Here is a 25709-nt window from a genome sequence, read left to right on the forward strand (position 1 = left end):
CCCCCAGCATATTGTTTTGGGATATAGGGGGGTGGGTGGGGAAGATGTGGCCCAGAGAGAAGACACTGCAGAGTGGATACAGACAGAGGGAGAGTTGGGGGCAGGGCTGCTGTATGTGTGCTCAAGACGAGAGCTCTGTCTCAGAGACAAATCATTGTAAATGGTGTTACAAATGTAACCATTTTGGTTATATTTGGACTCTCTGATTTACAAAACGAGTGAATTAGTGAGTGAGGATTTTACTGTGTAGGCCTACGTTATCATGTACGTATAGTAACAGCATAACGTATAGTTTATACGTTGTGTGTGTGTGTGTGTGTGTGTGTGTGTGTGTGTGTGTGTGTGTGTGTGTGTGTGTGTGTGTGTGCGCACACACACACAATCGCTTTAGTGGTCTCTTTCTCCTAACCACTGAAGACTTTTTTACGGTTGTGTGTGTGTGTGCGTGCGTGCGTGTGCTTGTGTTACGGGAGGGTTAGTCTTATGGTTCATGTCACTGAGTACATCCCAGCTGAAAAGGGGCATCCATGGGGCTTTTTTTCATTATTGAGCTGCACATAATGAGAGCTGAACCTTGGTAGGCCTCAGGGAAGCAACGGGGGAGAGGGTTCACCGTGCGAGGGGGACAGTACGTGTGCAGTGGGGGAGAGCTGGGTTCACCGTGCGAGGGGGACAGTACGTGTGCAGTACGGGGGAGAGGGTTCACCGTGCGAGGGGGACAGTACGTGTGCAGTGGGGGAGAGGGTTCACCGTGCGAGGGGGACAGTACGTGTGTAGTGGGGGAGAGGGTTCACCGTGCGAGGGGGACAGTACGTGTGTAGTGGGGGAGAGGGTTCACAGTGCGAGGGGGACAGTATGTGTGCTTATGAATGTGCGCTGCAAAGAAAAACCTACACACACTGCACAGTGACTGTATATGTGTACTCTGTTGGGGGAGTAGGTAGAGCAGTGATTAACAATGTTTGGCGAGGAGTGAGTTAAAGGCTGCCGTGTGTGTGTGTGTGTGTGTGTGTGTGTGTGTGTGTGTGTGTGTGTGTGTGTGTGTGTGTGTGTGTGTACTGGTGGAAAAGGTACTCACATTTTTTAAGTATCAGTACTGCACTGTAGAAATGTACACTCTGTTATGTTAAGTAAAGTACAAAAGTATTGGTATCAAAAAGTAGGTAGAAGATAGAAGTATTATGCAGAATATGTCCCATGAAAACTTGTCATGTTTTCAAATGTAAAAATATATGCATACAAATCTTTTGAAGATAGCACATCTACAATCTCAGTAACAATGCAACGCAACTGACGTTTTCAAAGAGAGAGAGTAAGCCTGGACGGTTAGCTCAACCGTCTGGGCACCTAGCCCTAGGCTGGGCACCTAGCCCTAGGCTGGGCACCTAGCCCTAGGCTGGGCACCTAGCCCTAGGCTGGGCACCTAGCCCTAGGCTGGGCACCTAGCCCTAGGCTGGGCACCTAGCCCTAGGCTGCCGAGCCAGCCTGACGTGGTCACTTTGAGATGTAGGCCTACTGAATGTTTTCGTCAACTTTTGTCCACTCAAAAAGTTGACTTGAATGGAAAGAAAGCTGATACGGTCCCTGTGTTTTTATTTTATTTTTCCATTCCCTCCTTTCATTGGTGGTAAACATGTATTCAGGCCATAAAGGTTTGCTGGGTGGATTATGTGAATTTGATGATAGGCATTAAAAAGCTTTGCCAGGCCAGCCCACATAACAGGACTGATTATCTTGTTCTAATCAAAAGGCATGTGATGATGATCTGTCAGTAAAGGGGGCGTGTCGGGCAGGCGTGTCTATCCGGGGCGTGAACGCGTCCAACCAGAGAGGTGAGGAGGGGGCGTGTCGGCCCCGCCCGTTCTCTCTCTCCCAGTCAGATCCTGCATCACGCTTTTGTTCAAACTCAACACTCACGGTCTCACGCACAGGCCCTCCTGCATGCATGGATTTCTACGCTATATTATGTGTCATTTATTTTAAACGGTTGACAAGTCAACTACATTATTGTGATCGCTTTTTGGCAACTCAGAGGCATTATTCACTCGTTGTCTGACAGCCGTTCCATCTTGGGACTTCGTAGTTTAGCTGGGTTTTTGTTTTTAGTTAGTAAAAATACGGGTGCGATCATAGCAAGGTGTCCTGAACACAGCGGGCAGTCCTGGAAGGAGACTATAGTTCGGACAACTTCCAAAGCCCCCTGCGTCCCACGGCTGGAGTTGCTAACTTGCTGCTCTGTGGCCGTGTTGTTATTTTCATTCTTTTAGACTTTTAATACATTTCTCGGGCTTCTTCATCCAGAAAGCCTCCTCCTATCTATGCTGCTGCTGCCCTGCTTCGTACTTCTCCTTGGATATCTATGGCGAGTAGTAGTGGTGTGTCCTGCATGCTCTCACCACCACCACGCACACGCATCAGCTCTGGATGTACTCACACTCACAGCGAGCCGTTCTTCTCTGCAGCCTGCAGCAGCAAAACGCTGAGACAACGAGACAGTGAGTGAATGTTGACTTCACGACCAGAGGAGGATAGTAGCAGATTATAAGACTTCAGCCCATTTGAATGCCTTTGCAGGCTCTCTGCTGGTTTCTGTGCTGCAGGCAGGGCTTCAGGTTGCTCGGACGGGACTATGGGGAGAAAGAGGAGGAAGAGTCTTTTGAATTGCGCAACGCAAAGGAGGACTTGACTTCCAATGGACGGGTAATAATAATAATGTTAACTCACTCTCTCTCTCTCTCTAGCCCCTTTCGGAACCCGTATTGGTTATACCTTTTATTTTCAACCAAGGGTCCCGAAAGGGGTAATACTCATTCCACTCCACCTGCAGCCATGAATGTTTACTTTATCATCATCAGCCATAACTCATCACCTAACTTTTTGCATAATTTACTATGTGTAAAGTGTAAATGGCAGCATAAACCCAGAACGTTAAGTTTAGTATAAGCTTGGAGCTAAATCGGCTGTAGGTTTTATGAATCCTGCAAGTCTAGTCACCTTCTGAACTATTATTTATTTTAACCTTTTTTAAAGGTTAATTACTGGCCAAACTACACGTGTGTTCACGTACATTGCATGATGTTTTTCCACGCAATGACACATTAAAACACAGTTTGTGTGTTTTGAGGTAAGAAGAGAGGAGAGGTTGCGTCAGACAGACGCGTTTCGTTTGTTGGCTGCAGTCCTGTTCCCTTCTGGGAATGTGTCTGGTCATTCATGTGCCCATAACACTTTAAAGAGGCTGCATTGATGATTCAGAGAAAGAACAGAACGATGTCCAGTATTTACATTACAAGCCCTGTGCTCTTTGAGGCAGGCCTGCACACCATTGAGCAATCCCACACTGTGATGTAAGCCACAAACAAAACAAAAAAAAACCCAGTGCTGAATTGAACTGAATCCTGAGTTTTTGCCCCCCCCCCCTCTACCCCTCAATTGCAAACAAGACTGTGGCCTTGTCTTCTCTGTAATGTTAGTCATCTGATCAGGCAGAGAGTTCAGCATTGTCCACCCACTTGTGAGGGGGCATTGTTGCCTTGAATTGAGGTAACCTCTTTGTGTGGTAGGACCCAATGTACAGTACTACTCCATGGTGTAGGGTACTAGGGCTATGCTGTGATCTCTGTGTGCCTCTTTACAACTGAATTTACCGTCACTGCATCTCTCCTGGACATCGCATCGGATTAGGATCACTTCTGGTGAAATATTGTTATTCTTGGCGTGCTGTCCAGAAGTTCTGTCTAATTTGGGTGTTACTTGGGCAGGCCTGGCACCACGGGGTGCCAGATGGGGCCTGGCACGCACCCTCTGTAGCTAATTCTGCCCCCTCAGTTTAAGTTTTGTGTACTTATTGTTTTACTGTATAAAAATGAGATGTGCCCCCTTGACATTTTCAACTGCCCCCCCCCCCCCCCCCCCCCCTCGGTCATTCCATCCTGGAGCCGAGCCTCTTGGGTACGTTAGGCAGGTCTAGTCACTCTGCTTCTGAAAGAATAGGTTTTTCATCAACAGCCTATCTGTTGATGCCTAGCCTAAAACTATCCCACCTGAACCTACTGTACTACATGCGCAAGATAGACTGCTTAGTGCTTATCTATTTGTTGGCCCCTGTCTAGCTTGCTACCTACCAGCGGAACGCCCAGACATTTGCATGAAAACGTTGAGGATAGATAAGAATTTCAACGTTATTATTATCTCAACAGAAGTATAGGCCTATAACGGCAACATTGTGCGTGTAAAAAGCAACATCTGTTGCCCGCGGCTAACTATCCAGAGAGGTGGCGGTGTGTATCGCTGTTCTTCTTGGCAGACGTCCCTGTCTTGATCATCGTGCACCATCTGTCTGGCAGCGGTGGCCAGAGAAATCCAACCGCACTCCATATCCTCAATCAATACTAGATCATAGCAACATGTCCCCGTGGAGACGCCTGACGGCGTTTTAACTAAGACATATAGAGGTCTCGTTCTCCTGTAAGTAACTTCCTTGGTTCCTTCTAGAGCCCGGCTGGCCAATTATGCCAGATGGTTGGGTCTGAGCCAGATTTTGGAGAGACCGTCCTAGACCACTCTGTATCTGACTAGTGACTACTGTTGTTTTTTTAGTTGGTAGAACAAAGCCCAAGACACTTCAGACCTATTCAATGATCCGTCACGCTGTGAGTTTGTAGATGTAGTAACATTCACCTATGGTGAAATGCCCAAAATAGGAACACCAACAAAGTGGTTAAATCTGAGACACATCTGCTGCATAAGTTGCCGATACCATTGTCGTCTGATGCTGCCACTGTTTGCACCATCCTAGTTTTTCCTTTTGTTTTGCCGATGGGTACCCAGATTGGCACAGGTGTTATGATATTGTGACCTTGGACTTTGTAGAAAACAGAAGGGTTCTGCTGCGAGATTCATTTGGTTGATTGAGGGATTCATTCCTTTTTTTAAAGGCTAGTCCAGTAAGTCCTCCACACCAGTGCAACTCCTTCAACCATTATCCCCAAATGGCACCAGTCTGCAACTGCACAGCTGTGTGGACTGAAGCGCTTTTGTTGCAAGGAGACCCCATATATTAACATACATGTTTTTGCAAAAAGGGTGAAGTATCCCTTTAAGTCTTTTCCAAACTAATACATTTTCACCGTAATATAATGTATTGATCATTTATTAAGATTATTTTTTATTGATAGATGAACAGGATCGGGATAGGGACTCAAACCCGCGAAACGCTGTAAATTGCCAAGGGCCCAGGCGCCTACGCCAGCCACCCGGGCAATGCATGTATTGATCATTTATTACTTCTCCCCATATACTGTACTGTACTCCCTAATGGAATAAAATAAATCATGCTGCACAAATCACTCCTAATGTCCTCATGAAGAGGGGTTAGGTCTTTGTGGGGGGGGGGGGGGGGGGGGGGGTACTACTTTAGTTGGTAACTGATAGCAGTGTGAACTTATGACATAAATATCGGCCTGTCTGTCTGCTCTGCATTGCTGCTTTCTACCACATTGGCCAGACAACACAGATTATAATTACTGTATGTCTTTCTGGATTTCTAGCTGGTAAATGTTCAGACTAGTATCAATATGGTCTTTTCTAAACCACAGGAATTGTATGCATTACAGTTCCCTTCCTCTTTTGTCTAATCTCCTAATCATGCTACTTCCGTGGTAGAAGGAACTGCATTAGTCATTTATCTGTCAGAGATTATTGTGTCCACTGTAATCCAAGGTAGTAAACCTGCCCGTCGGGTCTAATCTACACCCAGTTACTTGGCTATCTCTGTCTGAGGGTATATTGATCATTGGTACACTCAGTTACCCCAGTGCAAATCGTGTTTCCTCTTGACCTGTGTCACTGGAGTAGGCTGAATATCGTACGCTCTGTCAATACTTCATGCTGAGCCAGTAATTAGACCTCAGCTGACCCACTCTAAGCCAACACCATTAGTTATGTTGCCTGAAGGCCCTCCCTGTGACACAGAGCACTGTTCAGAGCGTTCCACAGCGTCAGTGCTGCATGGTTGGGGCGGGGGGTGGGGGGGGTGGGTGAAGACCGGGTATGGTAGCGGTTGGAGATGGGTAAAGACTGGGTGGGGGGTGTAGGATGAGTCCCAGGGAAAACCCCTCTGGGCACTGTTCCATCGTTTACTCAGAGCACCCCCCCCCCACATCCAGTGCTTGACAGGCCACATTGTCAGACAGCAGGTCAGACCTCCCTCTGTGTGTGCTTTGGGCTACCTCTTTCTGAAATAGCCATTTAATAGGCATTTGCCTAGCTGCTGCTGCCAGGGATGACCGCAGCAGCAACCCACCAGTCTGCTGGTGTCTCCCGTGCCTGGGCCATCCCAAAATCATCTACCACACTGGTTCCCCAAAACTGGGTCGGGACCCAAGGTTGGGCCGCGGACCGTTTTCTTTTTTGTGGGCCATGACTCAAGTAAAAATCCCATTTTCTTTTCCTACATTAAAAAAATATATATTTCAAAAGATGTCTTAAAAAAAATACATTTAATTATACATTTTGAAACAAACATAAAGATCTAAGAAATCCCAGAAATAAAAAGAATACTTAAGTAGTAGTGAAAATAGCTGATCTACAAGCTCGCAACTTGTGCTTGCGTGTTATTTTTCACTAGTTTGGATTCCGGGCAAACGCATAATCTCTCTTTTGGGTCTCGACCTGCAAAGTTTGGGAACCACTGATCAGATCTACCACAATCTCCAGCATCATTTCCCTCCCTGCTGCCAGAACATGCCATGATTTGTAGCCACCGTAGTACCAAAGAAAGCTAAGGGCAACATAGTATACCCTTCTGCTTGCCAGAACTCTCACTGAGGTTGGAAGAACTATGAGTCAGTTCTGACGCTTGTGCAGGCTTGGCCCGGCTCAGCCTGAGTATGAGGGAAGTTCAGAACCTTTTGCCTGCATGTTTACAGTCTTCATTCAAAGAAACTGCCTTCCAACAGCTGCCCAAACAGTCACACTGGAGCTGAATGCCTCCAGTGTTGTTGGGACAGCAGCAGGGCACTAATTTTAGGAGAGGACATCCGTCATTCTCTCTCGCCTTTCCATGTTTTTCCACTGAAACTTTATTCAGCTTTTTTGCGATGTGAGCTGAGCTCAGATTTTTTTTTTACCGACACGCTGCCACCAAAGTGCCCAGGTCTGGGCAGCTGTAAGTGTGGAACGCCGCAGCGCATCCTGTTACCAAGAGGAACAAGCGGGCACAGTCCGGGCTAACGCTGACAGCAGGTCCTATTAACCGGCGCTGCTACCGCCCTACGTCTTCAGAGGTGTCACGGTACGTCGGGTTTATATTTGGTTTCCGTTTGCGTCCCTGCCTCACCACCTCCAGGCCACACATCTGGTCCTCAGGCCGACACTGGCAGAGCCCAAGCATTTCCTCCTGGTTACTCAGCCTCCCAGGAGAGCTGCCGGGCGGGGGAGGGGGAGAAGAGAGAGGAGGGGGAAAGAGGACAAGAGCGGAAGTCTGCCACGGAACGAAATACATCACGGCATCTCTTTCCCTTTCCCTCCAGTTTTGGAGTGATTCATCTCCCTGTCCGTCCAAAGGGGGAGAGTCGATGCCAGAAGAACTCTGCATTTGCACGCTATTCCTGTTGCCATCACGTAGCCCTATTAACTGGACTGGGGAAAGTCGAGCTTTCTGAAGTTTTGTTTTTGTGGAAAGTATACTTATTCAAAAGTGAACAACTAATTCTAATTTGTTGTATCTTGAAGCAACTTTGCATAGAATGCATCACGGCATCTCTTAATCCCTTCCCTCCAGCTTTGGAGTGATTCATCTCCCTGTCTGTCCAAAAAAGGGGGAGAGTTGTTGCCAGAACTCTGCATTTGCACGCTATATTCCTGTTGCCATCACATAGGCCATTAACTTGACTGGGAAAGAAAGTCAAGCTTTCTGAAGTTTTGTTGTTGTGGAAAGTACTTATTCAAAAGTGAACAACTTCTTCTAATTCGTTGTATCTCGAAGCGACTTTGCATTTAGTGGCGTCATTAATTTGTCTCTGCCAGTCAGTGGTCTGTCTTAGATTTCTTGTGTTGACTGTTGAGTGAGGATGTTGGCTTGGCTAAATCACTGATGCAGGACCGAGCCAGAAGCTCGGGAAAACCTTCCAAACCAACCTCCATTCACAAATGGCTTTATAATGCCATTCAATTCCTTCCAGGCTAGTTTAACATTTACAGTACCTCTCTGGTTAAACGTTAACTAAATCTCATTAACCACACCTTCCTACTCTTTTACTTATTTGACTCGGCCCATCTGCCATAAAACCAGCCCAATAGTAAAAAAAAATTACTGTCCAGAAAGAAGTGTCTGGCTGTTTTCCTAGAGCGAGTCCTATACTTAGGCCAGCTTGCCCAGTAGTAAAGTGTGGTGTGCATGTGAGCTGGGCCCAGAGCTGACCTGGATAGTGTTTCAGGTATACTATAGGCCAATACCCCAGGTTAGGCTACAGCGGCCACAGGACATTGGCTTAAGGTTGTGGCGGCTCCAGGTCACACACACACACACACACACACACACACACACACCAACTCCGGCCACGGGGACACGCGGCGCTGCCGTGCACACCGGCAAACCTGTCCAAGACGCACACACAGGCGCGCTCTGATGTCTGGCAGGGTTTTCCGAGGTCAGGGTGCGGGAATCTAAAGGGCTGGTTGCGCCGTGAAAGAAAACCTCCGCCTCCTCTATCTCCTGCTTCACAGGAGGGGCATTTTGGAATGAAAAGTTCAGTGTTCTGCCCGTGAAATGTGATTTAGCTCGTCTGCCAGCGGGGGCCCTGTGTGTAGTCGGAAATTATGCACTCACCCCGATTTCCATAAGAAGCCTCAGAGAGCCCGTTGGGAGAGGCTATCATATTTGTTGCTGTGTATAGACTTGGTTTGTTGCCATATCGGCAATTTCTCATTATGTACACGAGAGATGGTGTCTGGATAGGCTGTCAAACACTGTATTGTGTGTGTGTGTGTGTGTGTGTGTGTGCGCGCACTCACACATGCACGCACCCATACATATACAGTACATTTCTGACCACGTGATATGTGGTCAGAAAACAACCGTGTTTGGCGTGTTAGTACTCAATCAAGTTCTCAAAAGACGATGCCTATTTTTAGTTAACAACCAACCACCTCATAGAACTGACTGTATATCTGAATAAAAAGTGTTTTCTGGGGGTTTGCTGCCGGGGGGTTCGGCTAAAGCACAAAAGATTCCTCTGTTCCTCATGCACTCCTGTGTTAAATGGGCCTGTTTTGCATGCCATATTTTCTCCTGAGCAGCTCACCCTTGCAAGTGAAAGCCAAGCATTACAGGAAAGGGCCAGCTATGTGTCGTGATTGCCAGCAGCGGCTGCAGGCTCTATGTAACATTAGCACCGAGTGTGTAAACCTGTTGGAGGGATCATTTCAGCTTGAGAGCTATAGACGGGGAACAGACTTATTGTTTGTACAACATTATTATTAAGTATATTTATATACCTTTTTTTTTCTCTCCCAGTGGTGTAAAGTAACTAAGTACATTTATTAAAGTACTTTACTTAAGTACAATTTTGATGCGACGCATTGGGAGATTGATCTGCCATGTTCAAAATATTTGTATACATTTGAAAACTTGTGAAATGGGACATTCTGCACAATAAGTACTTTCTACTTTTGGTACTTTGAGGACATTTTTTATACAAATACTTATGTACTTTTACTCAAGTAAATGTTGAATTCCAGACTTTTACTTTCTATATTGCAGTATTGATACCTTACTACTTACCACTACTTAAGTAAAACATTTGAGTACTTTTCCCACCACCCCCCCCCTTTACATTCTCTCTCTCTCTTTTGACAGGGTCCAACTGAAGTGACTACTACTCAACCGACATGCACAGCCAATGGAACTAATGGGTAATAATGTTGATTTGGTCCCCACTCCTTTTGGGGTATTTTGTGGTCACAGTACATTTTGCACACATAGGTGAATTGAGTCCACTACATTCACCCATCCAGCTATTAGGAGCCCTGGGTGGCGCTGCCATTAATACAGCACCCGGGGAGCAGTTAGGAGTTAAGTGTTCTAAAATGGTATAGAAGTGGAAAGTGGATAAGGAGAGGGGCGAGAGACATAAACCTCATTCCACACTAGCTTGAAATGCCTGTAGCCTTACTGGTATATTTGTGAACATACACAGACTTTGAATAATCGTAGACATATGTGGTGAGTAGTGACCCCCCCTCCCCCTTTCCGTCTAGTCAAAACGCAGAGCGTCATAACGGTACAATAATGACACACCAGACTCTTACTTAACCCATTTTGGTGTTAGCATCGTGTCATGCTTTAGCTATTGAAAAGTGCAGATCTACAAGCTCATAGCGCACTAACAAGTGGCGCGCTATGGTCTAGGTCTGCTATTTTTGAAAAATCAAAGTACGACTGACATAGAAACATAGCTTTTTCAGAAAACTGTCAGGATGCAGAAGACATTTTTAGAATCTGATCTCATATCAGGTCAAAATGGGTCCTATGGACAACAAACTGTTGTTCTATCAACAAATGTCTTCATAAAAAACGCTATTGGCATGTGTAAACGGGTTTTATACATGATGTGGCTTCGCTCTGGGTTCTGAACGTTAGACCCGGCCGGCCACTGTATAGAAGGCTATGGCCCTTTCGGGTGACAAAAACGGTGGACTAAGTGTATGCTAATTCTATATCTCTCTAAAAATGAATAGCCATCAGATTTTGTTTTAGACCTCAGAGAGGGATTAGAGGTTTGCATTTTAGCATTTCCTAAATCGAGGTATGTTGGTGTGGGAAGGGGTGTGTGTGTGTGTGCGTGCGTGCGCCAGCAGGGTGATCTGTTGTGGTGCGCAGGTCAGCGCTTCTCAAAGTGGGGTCTTGGGACCCTGAGGGGGTTGTTCCAGCCAGGTGGTTCCTGCTAATTTTGTTAATATAGCATCAAAATCAGTCCCTATTTACATCGGCTATTCGCGGTGTGACACGTTGTGAGCTTGTAGATCTGCCATTTTCAAAACATCTTAAAAAAATGTGGAAATCATTTTAACTGCACACATCTTGTATGGAGGTCCCCCCTGGCACAATATATTTTCAGATAGGGGTCTGTCTGTGGCCAAACAATTCAATTGGGGGTCCTGGAGTGACAATGGAGGGAAGAGACCCTGATGATTATTAGTCTGCCAACCTGTTGGTATCATCCCCAAATGCCTAGTCTTGTGTGCGTATAGACACAATCTTGTGCAAATATGAACTAAGTGCTGTGCCCGTAATTTCTTGTGGCAACAGTGACAAGACGGTAAGGAGGTGTGTGTGTGAAACTGAATCACATTGCCTATGCAATGTTAATTTCTTAACTGTAAATATATACTGGCATTGTAGTGTCGACACAGCTTAAAATGTCACAGCGAGTTTTGTGTGTTTTTTTTTTTTCTTCTTTCAATTCATATCCCCAATTTTTTAGGAAGCATCAGTTCCTTGTTCTCTACTGTAGAGTTCCTCTAAGCACGGTGTAATCTGTAGATTTACAAGCAGGTTAGTGCAGAGTGTGTCATCACCAGTGCACGCAGCCCCAATTCTCAATATCTTTTACTTCCCTCTCCAGAGAGAACATTGACTCGTGGAGATCACACTGTTACTGTACACATGCATAGGTCACGGTCAAGGTCAAGTTTATTCATATGTCCCCAAACTGGGCACTTCGTTTTACAGCAGATAATAAAAGCTCTCTTGTAGACATTACAATACAAACAGTAGAACATACATGACAACAACAGACAAACGTATACATTTATCACAAGATACAGATGTTACATTAAATATAAAGTGCAACTAGAGCTAAAGTGCACCGAGTGTAACTACATCTACCTCCTCCTGCTTCCCTTGTTGATGGCTCGGATGGAGGTAGGTATAATTGAGAATTTGTACCTGTTGGTTTTAGTAACAGGGGTCTTTAACCATTGGCCGGATGGCAGGAATTCATATTCCCGGTAAAGGGGGTGAGAGCTGTCCGCTCTAATAGATGATGCTTTTTTAGCACCTGCTCATCATATATATACAGTATGACTCAGACAGCTGAATTTTGCCCCCACAATTTTGCTATTCCCTTAACAACCCCGTTAAGGGCAATCTTTCTGTCTGACACAGAGGTTACCATACCAGCATACATCACACTGTTACTGTACACATGCTCACGCATAGATCACACTGTTACTGTACACATGCACAGTTGCACACGCATAGATCACACTGTTACTACATGCGCATGCGCATTCACACTGTTATGTACACATGCACAGGTTTGTCACGACCATAAATCATGTAATGATTGTGACTGTCCTACCAAGGAGTTGACTTCTTCACACTGGCTCACATAAGAACGGGCCATGATGACGTGTGTGAGGTTAGATTGAACCTCGGAGGTTCACCGTCTTCACCATGTGACGATTCGATCACAGAACCGGCAGTGTTTTTCTGTGAATCACATCATTCAAATAGTCACACAGTTTATTTTTATACATGTGAATGCAAAGGAGATAAATTACTATATAGATGGAGTGATCTCTTACAATATATCTCATCCCTGGAATCACATGTCATCCTCATTGCTGCCCTCGCTCGCCCCTCGCTCAAAAAACCCACTCCATCTGGTGGTTCGTAGACTGTCTGAGAGAGAGGGAGAGAGGGAGAGAGAGAGAGATAGGGGGAGAGGGAGAGAGGAAAAGGAGACGAGCCCCAGGGTGTAGCATGCATGGCTTCGTCTACTAACTGGACTGTGTGACTCGCACTTCAGCAAAGACTCCAAGAAAAGGTGTGGCTAGGCGCACGCACGTGTGTGTGTGTGTGTGCAAGGCAAGGCAAGCGTGTGTGCCATGCAAGTGTGTTTGTGCGTGTGTGTGTGTGTGTGTCACCTACGCAGCACAGTGCGGGAGGCCCTCGGGGCATTCACATGGCTTGATTTACTACTGTTTTTTGGAGGGAGTGTGTTAAACGTCTGTGTAATCATGCACGCTGTGTGAGGAGATTAGAGAGCAGCCTGCATGCTCAGCTCGCTCGGTCATTACCTGGCCTACTATACAGCTGGCCACACCCAGCTGGGTGGGTCATTACCTGGCCTACTAACGATGGACACACCCAGCTGTAGGCTGACTGACTGCCTCCTCCTTGGTGCCACTTGAAGTTTAATCTGTGTCTTTTTATTTGGCTACTGCCAGGCTTGAAGAGTCATTCATCATTAATAACTACACAGTACGAGCTGGGAATAATGACCGTGATATGATTGTGATCAATTTAAGCATTCGTGTTTGTCTGGTAAATGTTGATGCATCACAATCAAATACATAGAAATAGACATCAGGAATCATGAGTATAAGCTAAGAACCTAACATCCGACTAACAGTAGAATATCTGTACAATGAAACTATCATAAATACATTTGCGTTAATTAATTCCACACCCCCCTCTTCCGTAGCATTGTGCTATGCTAACACTGCTTCCACTTCTATCTCCAAACGCGATGGCGCTCTGTGTGCCTCCACAGTCCACACCAGGCCTGCTGACAGGATTCCTGGCCCACCTATGGGTTCCCTCTGTTTGGGAAACTGTGTGCTAGACAGAGGACAACCAGGGAATGTATTTACAGAAGGAAGGGATGACACTTTCATGGACGCTTTCGTGGGAGGCAAACCTTCCCCCGGAAGTTCCGTGAATACATGGCAGTGAATGGAGCTGGCTGGACCAGCTCGAGAACAAACATTATTTTTGAACAATTGCGATCTTTGTCATATAATCGGTTCAGGAATATAAAAGAAGACGTATATCACATGTTGTTTTCTAATCACTTGCTTTGTCGATGTGCACAGTACATCGTTTTATTTGAGGATCTAAACAGCTGCATGTATCGTTTCTGTCTCGGAGCCAGTTGAGATTTGGCTGCCAGAAACGGTGGACAGTCAGAATCGTACTGCTTTGTGCCCTTTAGATACCTCTATAAAATGACGATCAAAAAGCAACACTGCATACGATAATGTGTTAAATATCTTCTGTTATTTTCCAGAAGCGATTACTTTACAAAGGTCTCAGTCATTCAGAAATGTGTTCATGAGCTGGTCACCGGGCTCTCAATGACTCCAAATTCTCCAATGCATTCCACCAAACTTCCAGGTGTAGTTTAGCTCCCATGGTGCGACACATCTGCCGCCTGGAATTGCGTGATATGATAGCGAAAATGACGTCGGTGACCTTACCTTCTTTTTCATATACCTTGACGATTGGTTTTAATGGATTCATTTGCATCTATTAGTTTAATTGCTGGTAGACTTTACAATAAACTTGGACCCAGTTGTGTTGAAGAGCTCCTTCCTCCCATCAAAAGTTTTTCTAGCTGATAAATGCACTCTTACAGAGTAACAAACTGTGACTTCCTGCCCCCCCCCCCCCCCCCCCCCCTCTCAAAACACTTTTTTTCCCCCTACCTCCTCTGCCTAGTCCAGAATGAATTCCTTGGCAGTGGTCTTGAGTAAACAGAGTATTTTTAGCTGGGGAGGTCATATAGGCCCACTCTTAATCACCACATTCCCATTTTCCCACCAGTCCGGTTTCAGCCAGAGGCCCATGCATGCACGCAGTCGGCCCACTGTGTGTGGAGGAGGGAGAAAGAGAGGGTGACTGGTAGAGAGAGAGGGTGACCTGGAGAGAGAGAGAGAGAGAGAGAGAGAGGGTGACTGGTAGAGAGAGAGGGTGACTGGGAGAGAGAGAGGGTGACTTGGAGAGAGAGAGAGAGAGAGAGAGAGAGAGGGTGACTGGTAGAGAGAGAGAGAGAGAGAGAGAGAGAGAGAGGGTGACTGGTAGAGAGAGAGGGTGACTTGGAGAGAGAGAGAGAGAGAGAGAGAGAGGGTGACTGGTAGAGAGAGAGGGTGACCTGGAGAGAGAGAGAGAGGGTGACTGGTAGAGAGAGAGGGTGACCTGGAGAGAGAGAGAGAGAGAGAGGGTGACTGGGAGAGCGAGAGAGAGAGAGAGAGGCAAGGTGACCGGTAGCGAGCGAGAGGTAGATTTCTACAGAGAGACACTGTGTGTGATTATTGCATATTTCTGTATCTGCCTCGGATTGACAGTTTCCTCTTAGAGAGACTGTGATCTTTATCCTGGAAGGAGTATCACGCCACGGGGCAAGAGGACTGGTGTGGCCTCTTGCTCACTCTGTTAGCTGTTTGTTTGTTTGTCTAATGAACTCTCTGGGTCAAATATAGATCTGTGGCCTTGTGGCATTCATTCATGTCTGGAGACCAGAGAGGCCACAATGATGCTCGTCTAGCAGTTCTGGATGTGTCGGATTGAACTCATTCCTGTCATACCTTTTGTAGACTCGTCTGTGGCGACGTTGGCTCTTCAATCTAAGCTAATAGGGGCGTGACCCAAAAGACATTGCAATAGTAACATGATATAGTTTTTATTGGTCCTAAATACCCTCCTACATCATAACGTTTGACCGTTTGACCTGTTCCACTAAATCCATGAAGGAAAACTTTAACAACTTTATATAAGACAAAATAAGACAAAAAACGAAACTAAATATCGGCCTGACCTCATCACATTTGTTTTTTTCGTGTAAAACTAATGCTTGCAATGGTTTCAGAATCATGAAAATCATATTTGTGTGCGGGTAGCTCAGTCGGTAGAGCACTCACCTTTTGACCACAAGGTCATAGGTTCGAACCTGGGCACCGCTGCGGCCAACTCAGCGTTATGAGTAGCATGGATTCAAGTGGTGCCTTAAGCACTGGGATGGGAGCTGATGGTAGGTGTTGTGCGGTAAGCACTGGGATGGGAGCTGATGGTAGGTGTTGTGCGGTAAGCACTGGGATGGGAGCTGATGGTAGGTGTTGTGCAGTAAGCACTGGGATGGGAGCTGATGGTAGGTGTTGTGCGGTAAGCACTGGGATGGGAGCTGATGGTAGGTGTTGTGCGGTAAGCACTGGGATGGGAGCTGATGGTAGGTGTTGTGCGGTAAGCACTGGGATGGGAGCTGATGGTAGGTGTTGTGCGGTAAGCACTGGGATGGGAGCTGATGGTAGGTGTTGGGATGGGAGATGATGGTAGGTGTTGCGCTCCACCTCAGCATTCCATCTCCCAGAGGTCATTGAAACGGGGATAGACTCCCGCACCCTGGCTCATATCGACAATTGGCCTGAAATAAAAACGTCTGAGACTCTTGAGTTTCCGAGGCTAATGGTACCCCAACTTTCAACCCCTGAATTTACCATGATCCGTATTTCATTCACAATTTTTTTTTTATATATGTTATTTGGATTACCCAAAGGATCATAAAAAACCAGCGTTTGGGATCTGGTGACCACGGGGGGGGAGGCCACCATCGTTTGGGATCTGGTGACCACGGGGGGGGGGGAGGCCACCATCGTTTGGGATCTGGTGACCACGGGGGGGGGAGGCCACCATCGTTTGGGATCTGGTGACCACGGGGGGGGGGAGGCCACCATCGTTTGGGATCTGGTGACCACGGGGGGGGGGAGGCCACCATCGTTTGGGATCTGGTGACCACGGGGGGGGGGGGGGAGGCCACCATCGTTTGGGATCTGGTGACCACGGGGGGGGGGGGGGGGGGAGGCCACCATCGTTTGGGATCTGGTGACCACGGGGGGGGGGGGGGGAGGCCACCATCGTTTGGGATCTGGTGACCACGGGGGGGGGGGGGGGGGGGAGGCCACCATCGTTTGGGATCTGGTGACCACGGGGGGGAGGCCACCAGCGTTTGGGATCTGGTGACCACGGGGGGGGGGGGGGGGCACCATCGTTTGGGATCTGGTGACCACGGGGGGGGGGGGAGGCCACCATCGTTTGGGATCTGGTGACCACGGGGGGGGGGGAGGCCACCATCGTTTGGGATCTGGTGACCACGGGGGGGGGAGGCCACCATCGTTTGGGATCTGGTGACCACGGGGGGGGGGGGGGCGGGGGGGGGGGGGGAGGCCACCATCGTTTGGGATCTGGTGACCACGGGGGGGGGGGGGGGAGGCCACCATCGTTTGGGATCTGGTGACCACGGGGGGGGGGGGGGGAGGCCACCATCGTTTGGGATCTGGTGACCACGGGGGGGGGGGGGGGGGGGAGGCCACCATCGTTTGGGATCTGGTGACCACGGGGGGGGGGGGGGGGGAGGCCACCATCGTTTGGGATCTGGTGACCACGGGGGGGGGGGGGGGGGGGGAGGCCACCATCGTTTGGGATCTGGTGACCACGGGGGGGGGGGGGGGGGGGGGGAGGCCACCATCGTTTGGGATCTGGTGACCACGGGGGGGGGGGGGGGGGGAGGCCACCAGCGTTTGGGATCTGGTGACCACGGGGGGGGGGGGGGGGAGGCCACCATCGTTTGGGATCTGGTGACCACGGGGGGGGGGAGGCCACCATCGTTTGGGATCTGGTGACCACGGGGGGGAGGCCACCATCGTTTGGGATCTGGTGACCACGGGGGGGGGGGGGGGGGAGGCCACCATCGTTTGGGATCTGGTGACCACGGGGGGGGGGGGGGGGGGGAGGCCACCATCGTTTGGGATCTGGTGACCACGGGGGGGGGGGGGGGGGGAGGCCACCATCGTTTGGGATCTGGTGACCACGGGGGGGGGGGAGGCCACCATCGTTTGGGATCTGGTGACCACGGGGGGGAGGCCACCATCGTTTGGGATCTGGTGACCACGGGGGGGGGGGGGGGGGAGGCCACCATCGTTTGGGATCTGGTGACCACGGGGGGGGGGGGGGGGGGGAGGCCACCATCGTTTGGGATCTGGTGACCATTGGGGGGGGGGGGGGGAGGCCACCATCGTTTGGGATCTGGTGACCATTGGGGGGGGGGGGGGAGGCCACCATCGTTTGGGATCTGGTGACCACGGGGCGTGGTGTGACTCTGAGGCACGAGGACACGCTTTGCAAGCATGACATGTTTCTGCTCGCTGCGCTCCACTCCGCTCCGCTCTGGGTTTTCACTGCGGTCAGCCCAGCCCGGGAGCAAGGACACTCTGCCTTTCTAACTTTTAATTAGCGTCTCAGCGATTTGATTAGACCCTGACAGACTGAAATCAATTACTCATCGCTCCGGCCATGGCCACGGCCGCCCGCCCTAATCAACACGCTGTGATGCTTGTCCTATACGCTGTGGACTGTGTGACCATGCTGAGAGCAGTGGCTGGAAAAAGTAGAGTACCGGCTTTAGTTTTCAGACATACTATATTGGTCCAACTGTCATTAGACCGACAACCTACCTCACACCCTAACCTAACAACCGCAAGCACGGCAGCAGCCCATGTTCCACCGCATTTCCGAACGTTGTTTCCGCATGCCGGTCCGTTGGTGATGGTGTGTCTAATCTGTGTCCCAAAAAGTACTCAATTTTTTTTTACTTTAGTATAAGTATCAATACTGCAATGCAGTGTAGAAATACTCTGTGTTACAAGTAAAAAGTCCGGAATTCAAAATGTACTTTTAAGTACCAAAAGTAAAAAGTACTCATTGTGGCTGAACGTCCCATTTTAAGATTTCAAAATGTATAATAATCTTTTGAAAATAGCGGATCTACAAGCTCACAATGCATCGCATCGCATTGAGACCCTTGTAGATCCGCTATTAGTTTGCAGATCTGCTATCAAAATATACAAAGTAACTAACTAGTTAGTAACTAAAGTTTTTTCGAGTACTACAATATTTGCCTCTGAGATGTAAATACTCAAGTAAAGTACAAATACCTCAATTGCACTTAATTGCAGTACTTAAATGTACTTTACACCACTGGCTGAGAGAAGCATACATCGATAGCCCTGCTGTGTAAATACAATATTTTGCTGCAGGCAAAATATTGTCGTCCTCTCACCATGACTCTGTGTTTTGCCTACGTTCTATTCTTGCAATAACGGGAAGCGTAGCTTTTATATCCACGTTTTCGTTAGAGTTGGTGGGAGCATGGGAGAGTGGACCCCCCCACACACACACACACACACACACACTACACACACACACACAAAGGAGAAGTGGTGGTGAATATGGCTAATAGATGGGTATTGAGTAATGATGCTCTCACTCTCAGCCCACGTGAACAGAGTGTGTGGACAGTGTGCCTTGATGGCTTTACCAGGATTCATTGTATAAACAGTCTCTCTCTCTCTCTGCTCTCTCCAGAAGATCTCCCCCATCACTCATGCATATACTGTGCAGCAGTGTTTCCCAAACGTTGTTTTTTTTGCCCGTGATCCAAAACCGAAATTAGATATTCGCCTGGGACTCAAACTATAGTGAAAATAGTGTGTTAATTTTTGTTGCGTGCGTGCGGTGCGTGCGTGCTGCGCGTTGCGTGCACACCAACAAAAGTAATCTGATCACAGCTCACAATGGCGTTGTTAGTCTTGTTGATGTCATGAATCGCCGTTTGCTGCCTGGTGGTGTGTACAGTCATGTGATCCCCCCCCCCTACACACACACACACACACACTCACACACACACACACACACACACACACACACACCACACACACACACACACACACACACACACACACACACACACAACACACACACAAACACACACACATTTGATAAAGAATGACAAATACAAAAACAAATGCAGAAGTTGTGTGAGCTTGTCCATGTGCTCCTTTTCACTTCTATAAACAAAAAAAGGCCCAGTGGTATTTGCCCCCTCCTTCATGTTGAGCTCTCTTCTTTTTTTTTTTTAATACTGTTTTTATTAGGCATTTTTTTGTATATTGAGCTCTCTTCTTTTGAACCCAAAGTACAAAAAAACCACCAACATTTCAAACGCACAAAAACTCTGTTCAATGTGAACCAGACTCCAAAAACCGCCCACAGCACACAAAGAATGTAAAGTAATAATACTAATACCTGGCTTCCATTTTCAACACATCATTCGAAACGTTGAAACTTGAGCAGTGCAACAGTAAAGTGATGTGAGGATGACCCTCCCCCCACTTAAAGAGAGAGAGAGAGAGAGAGAGAGAGAGAGGTGCTGTGTGACTGTGGATCTGGGATCGCCACTCGTTCCACTCCATGCCGTCTAATCCCTGTGTCAAATTGTTTCCTGCACTCCACAGGAAGTGAGCACTCGGGGGCCTCTATACTGCTGCTGGGGATTCTAAGTGGGAACGCCAGGAGGGGAGGGGAGTGGGGGGGGGAGGGGGGTGGTGGGAGGCATGGCTGCTGGGGCTTCTAGTGGGAACGCCAGGGCAATAGCTTGAGAGAGGGGGCGGCAGGGGGGGGGCATGGCTTCTGGTGGCTTCTAGTGGGAACGCCAGGGCAATAGCTTGGAGAGGAGAGGAGAGAGAGGGGGGGGGGGGGGGCATGGCTGCTGGACAGCTGTGGAGATCCCAGCTCTCTGTCTGTCTGTCTGACAGTGTGCTAACATGTGGCTCCAGCTGTAGCAGAGGCTAAAGGGAAGAAAAAAGATGAAGAATTAGTGAGAAAATAGCCGATCTACAGCTTGCAACGCGGCGCAAAGTGGCGTGTTGTGCGCTTGTAGATCGGCTATTTTCACTAGTTTGGGTCCCGAGCTACACGTCTAATCTCTCTTTTGGGTAACTCGACGTGAATGGTTTTGAGAACCAACCACTGCTCCAGATCTACTCCGTTCGGCTGCCGAGTGGAACTGGGACAAACTTTCAGATATTTAGCCTCTGTTTCACCACTCCTCCACACCTGAAGCGTTGATTGTGCTCGGGTGCCGGTTCCCAAAGTAGGACGCACTTTAGTTGCCCCCCAACCCACAAAAAAAACCCCAACAACCACAATGTTAAGGGACACACACAAAAAAAGAACCGTACTTCCTCTCTTAAAGTTGATAGAACGGTGGGGCCTTTAATGTAGCAAAGTGGTGACTTTGATGTGGCGCTGCCTGTCTCCGGTCAGTCACAATGGTAGATTGTGTTGCTAGACGTTAAGGTCGGGCCGAGGCACACAGATGGGTCTCGTCGTGATTCTGTCTGGGCTGGTCTGGGCTGGTGGCTGCCCGGCGCCCCGCCCCCCCGTTTTTTTTTTAAGTGAAGGTCAGGCTTGTTTGTAGTACTTATGAAAGGTCAACACACTGACTGGCAGTGTTTGGGTCCATGCTTGTCCCTCCCCATGCCAGTCTCTCTGTCTGCCCACCCTCTTTACTGTCCCCCCTCCATGCCAGTCTCTCTGTCTCCCACCCTCTTTACTGTCCCCCTCCATGCCAGTCTCTCTGTCTCCCACCCTCTTTACTGTCCCCCTCCATGCCAGTCTCTCTGTCTCCCACCCTCTTTAGTCTTTACTGTCCCCCCTCCATGCCAGTCTGTCTCCCACCCTCTTCCCACCCTCTTTAGTCTTTACTGTCCCCCTCCATGCCAGTCTGTCTCCCACCCTCTTCCCACCCTCTTTAGTCTTTACTGTCCCCCTCCATGCCAGTCCCTCTGTCTCCCACCCTCTTTACTGTCCCCTCTCCATGCCAGTCCCTCTGTCTCCCACCCTCTTTAGTCTTTACTGTCCCCCTCCATGCCAGTCTCTGTCTCCCACCCTCTTTACTGTCCCCCTCCATGCCAGTCCCTCTGTCTCCCACCCTCTTTACTGTCCCCCTCCATGGCCAGTCCCTCTGTCTCCCACCCTCTTTAGTCTTTACTGTCCCCCTCCATGCCAGTCTGTCTCCCACCCTCTTCCCACCCTCTTTAGTCTTTACTGTCCCCCCTCCATGCCAGTCCCTCTGTCTCCCACCCTCTTTACTGTCCCCCTCCATGCCAGTCCCTCTGTCTCCCACCCCTCTTTAGTCTTTACTGTCCCCCTCTCCATGCCAGTCCCTCTGTCTCCCACCCTCTTTACTGTCCCCCCTCCATGCCAGTCCCTCTGTCTCCCACCCTCTTTTAGTCTTTACTGTCCCCCTCCATGCCAGTCTCTGTCTCCCACCCTCTTTAGTCTTTACTGTCCCCCTCCATGCCAGTCTGTCTCCCACCCTCTTTAGTCTTTACTGTCCCCCCTCCATGCCAAGTCCCTCTGTCTCCCACCCTCTTTACTGTCCCCCTCCATGCCAGTCCCTCTGTCTCCCACCCTCTTTAGTCTTTACTGTCCCCCTCCATGCCAGTCTCTGTCTCCCACCCTCTTTAGTCTTTAACTGTCCCCCTCTCCATGCCAGTCCCTCTGTCTCCCACCCTCTTTACTGTCCCCCTCCATGCCAGTCCCTCTGTCTCCCACCCTCTTTACTGTCCCCCCTCCATGCCAGTCCCTCTGTCTCTCACCCTCTTTACTGCCCCCCCCTCTTTTGAAAATACTAGCCGATCTACAAGCTCACAATGTAATGTTTTCAAATAAATGTAGTGTAATTATACAATATTTGGATCCGAGACGTAGTGGAGACGGGAGTAAAAGTGTTGGAAATTGGAAATACTCAAAATAAAGTACAAATAACTCAAAATTGTACTTAAGTACAGTACAATAATATAGTAAATGTACTTAGTTACTTTCCACCACTGCTTTGAAGGTATTTCAGGTACAAGGCCCCAGGCAGGGACCCAGACCATTCTCAGAGGTGAAAATCCTGTTTGTTCTGGCGGTATGGCTGCATGCCAGCCTTTCTTAGAAATCCCGCTTGCGCAGCAACGGAGCCAAGAGGAGGATTTTTAAACTCTGAGAAATAATATTCCTCTAAGTCAGACTGCCCGGACTTGCACACCACATAGCCTATACTCAATAGACTATGAAAATGAAACGTACCACCAGTTTTATGAGGCTGCCACTAGTTCAAGTCACGGACACAGCATTGTATTTTATGCCATTGAACAAGGCCAAAACTAACTTGGGGAGAGTCTCATAACGGGTTCGTAAATTTGGCCTCTGAAGTTTGGATGCTGGCCCAAATGTAGACAATAGCAAAAAAAAAGATCCTAGGCATTGAATATCAAGACCCTTGACGTTCCCACTGTGTGCACAAGGCTGTACTCTTCAGTTGTGGCTGCCGTTTCCTATAGACGAGATCCCGTTCTGGGACTGACCGGATTGGACTACTCTCGAAGGCTCCATATAGGCCAGCTCTGTCTGTCAGCTTTACATGTCGAGGTTAAGTAAGCATGGGGGTTATTAACAACCTCACATAAGAGACGTCCTCACATTTCTCGGTTTATTTTAATGCCTTTTAAATGGGACGCTTGAATGCACGGACGGCTGGTGGGGGGGGGGGGGGGGGTTCTGTTCTGTCAGACTGGCTGCCGAGGCGGGCGGGCAGGCTTAGTTATGCAGCCAGTCAGAATATAATGTGACGGGACGGGTCCCTGACCTCCCTCTCTCTCTCGTTCTCCCTCCCTTTCCCACCCTGGCCGGGTTTACGGCGATGCCTCGTACCAGTCCTACTGGTACCGTACACTGAGACGGGCTCTGCTGCTGTATGGAGTTTCACTAGTCTGCGGCGGGTGAGCGTTCGCTTCACCACATGAATCCCAGCCTCCCTCCTTATTCTGGGGGGGGAACATTCTTTGGCGAGAATGGCTGATCTACAAGCCGTTTTCACACACGTTTGTACTGCCATGTTGAAGGTGAAGGGGATGCAAGCGGAGAGAGTCGGGACATGTTAGGAGAGGTTTGTTCCTTCCCGAGGCTCTCGGGTCGGATTTGAAACCTGGCTCGGCTGCTGTGCAAGGCCTGAGCCTTAATTGTCTCCACCAGGCCGAAGGCATGGGGAGAGAGTATGTTTTGCACTCCGTCCGTCCGCGTGTCCGTCCGTGTGTGTGTCCGTCCGTTAGCAGCTAATCTCGGCCACCGTTAACCCGGTCGATGCCACATTTTGCACACACACTCCCTGGATGCCAACCATGAACCTCTGCCCCAAACTTTCCAGAACGGCCTGTTATAGCGCCACCAGGAGGCCGCTTTGTGCAAAACAAGTTTTTCGATGCCATATTTTGCACACACACTCCCTGGATGCCAACCATGAACCTCTGCCCCAAACTTTCCAGAACGGCCTGTTATAGCGCCACCAGGAGGCCGCTTTGTGCAAAACAAGTTTTTGCACAGTACACCTACAGATTTTGTCCAAACATCACGCAAATTGGTACACAGTCTCTCTAGAGCCATTCAACGAAACCGGTCTTTCAGATTTATCAGACTCCATCCTGATTGGTTAAGATTGGCTTCCAAAGTTCACAGGAGTGCTCAGTTTCAAACAAAATGCTGCAAATCATGAACACATCGCGTGATTTCCCTGAAATTGTGCACCCACATTCCCACTAGGCCGAGGACGAAATGCCACATGAACAATTTCAACTCAGCCTCAAGGTGGCGCTATAACTGGCCAAAAAGTGTTTTTACCTCTAACTGCACGGATCTGTGGATAACCTGGTGGAGACCTGTGCCCGGAAGGGCACTTTTTCTAGTTAATGGTATGCGTTCTACCAGCCAGGTGAGCCACTACTGCACACAGGTGTTGTGTTCAGTAGTGGAGTGTTGTGGTGCTGTGGCTCAGGGGTATAGTGGCCGGTCGTTCCCAACTTCCCATGCAGTTCGATCCCGGGCTCCCCCGGAGTTTAGTGTTGAAGTGTCCTTGAACAAGACTCTGAACCCCTAATTGCTCCCGATGTGCAGGTTGGTGCCTTGCATGGTTTCCTCCGCCATCTGTGTATGAATGTGTGTGTGAATGTAATGAACAATCTATGTAAATCACTTAAGTGCTAGATAAATGCACCATTTACCGGCATTTACCACATTATGTTCATTCAGGCATAGAGTCAGCCTCTCCTCTCCTCTCCTCTCCTCTCCTCTCCTCTCCTCTCCTCTCCTCTCCTCTCCTCTCCTCTCCTCTCCTCTCCTCTCCTCTCCTCTCCTCTCCTCTCCTCTCCTCTCCTCTCCTCTCCTCTCCTCTCCTCTCCTCTCGGATATCACAAGGGTCAACTGGATGGAAGAACAGTGCAGATGAGATAAGGTCAGAGCAGAAGGAGCATGGAAGAAGAAGAGGAAATGGTTCTACTTTGGGCAGCACGTCTGTAAGCCGAGTCAGAGCAGATATCAGGGCTATATTGGGACGCATTGATTGTTTCTGCCTTCCGTAAAGGAGGAGCTCGCTCCCGAATTATCCGATCAATATGCTGCATGAATCGGCCCAGTGGAAGACGGCGCTCTCTAACTATAGGTCAAATATCCACTGCTGGGAAGTATAACTAAGTACTTGTATACTCAAGTACTGTGTGCTTAAGTACAATTTTGAGGTGTTTGTATTTTAAAATACAATATTTGGATCTTGGATCCAAATATTGAACTTTTACTCCACTACATTTATTTGACAGCTTTAGTCATTTTGCCCATGTGAATTGAGCCGATCTACAAGCTGACAATTTGTTTTTTATTCCTATACTTTTACTTGTAACGGAGCTTTTCTTATCGATGCTTTTACTCAAGTGCAAAATGTGAGTACGTTTTTCCACCACTGGTGAGAAGAGAGTGCTAGTGGCGAGTAGAAGTAATGTCCTCCTCCTCAGAGTAGAAGTAATGTCCTCCTCCTCAGAGTAGAAGTAATGTCCTCCTCCTCAGAGTAGAAGTAATGTACTCCTCCTCAGAGTAGAAGTAATGTCCTCCTCCTCAGAGTAGAAGTAATGTCCTCCTCCTCAGAGTAGAAGTAATGTCCTCCTCCTCAGAGTAGAAGTAATGTCCTCCTCCTCAGAGTAGAAGTAATGTCCTCCTC

At 48.5% G+C, this 25709-nt stretch overlaps 1 protein-coding gene across 4 annotated transcripts in view; it reads left to right on the forward strand.

Moving 5' to 3' along the window:
• The first annotated feature begins 1928 nt into the window (after positions 1-1928).
• The window catches only part of plekhh3 (pleckstrin homology, MyTH4 and FERM domain containing H3), a 56844-nt gene continuing 33063 nt past the window's right edge, over positions 1929-25709 (forward strand). For all 4 annotated transcript variants that reach the window (XM_083780776.1, XM_083780777.1, XM_083780778.1 and 1 more), the window contains exons 1-2: positions 1929-2700; positions 9860-9915. In XM_083780776.1, the coding sequence (XP_083636902.1) occupies positions 2563-2700; positions 9860-9915 (194 nt within the window). In that variant the 5' untranslated portion in view covers positions 1929-2562. The remainder of the gene's footprint in view (positions 2701-9859; positions 9916-25709) is intronic.

This window comes from Protomyctophum parallelum (genome assembly GCF_964188405.1).
Source record: "Protomyctophum parallelum genome assembly, chromosome: 13".
NCBI lineage: Eukaryota > Metazoa > Chordata > Actinopteri > Myctophiformes > Myctophidae > Protomyctophum > Protomyctophum parallelum.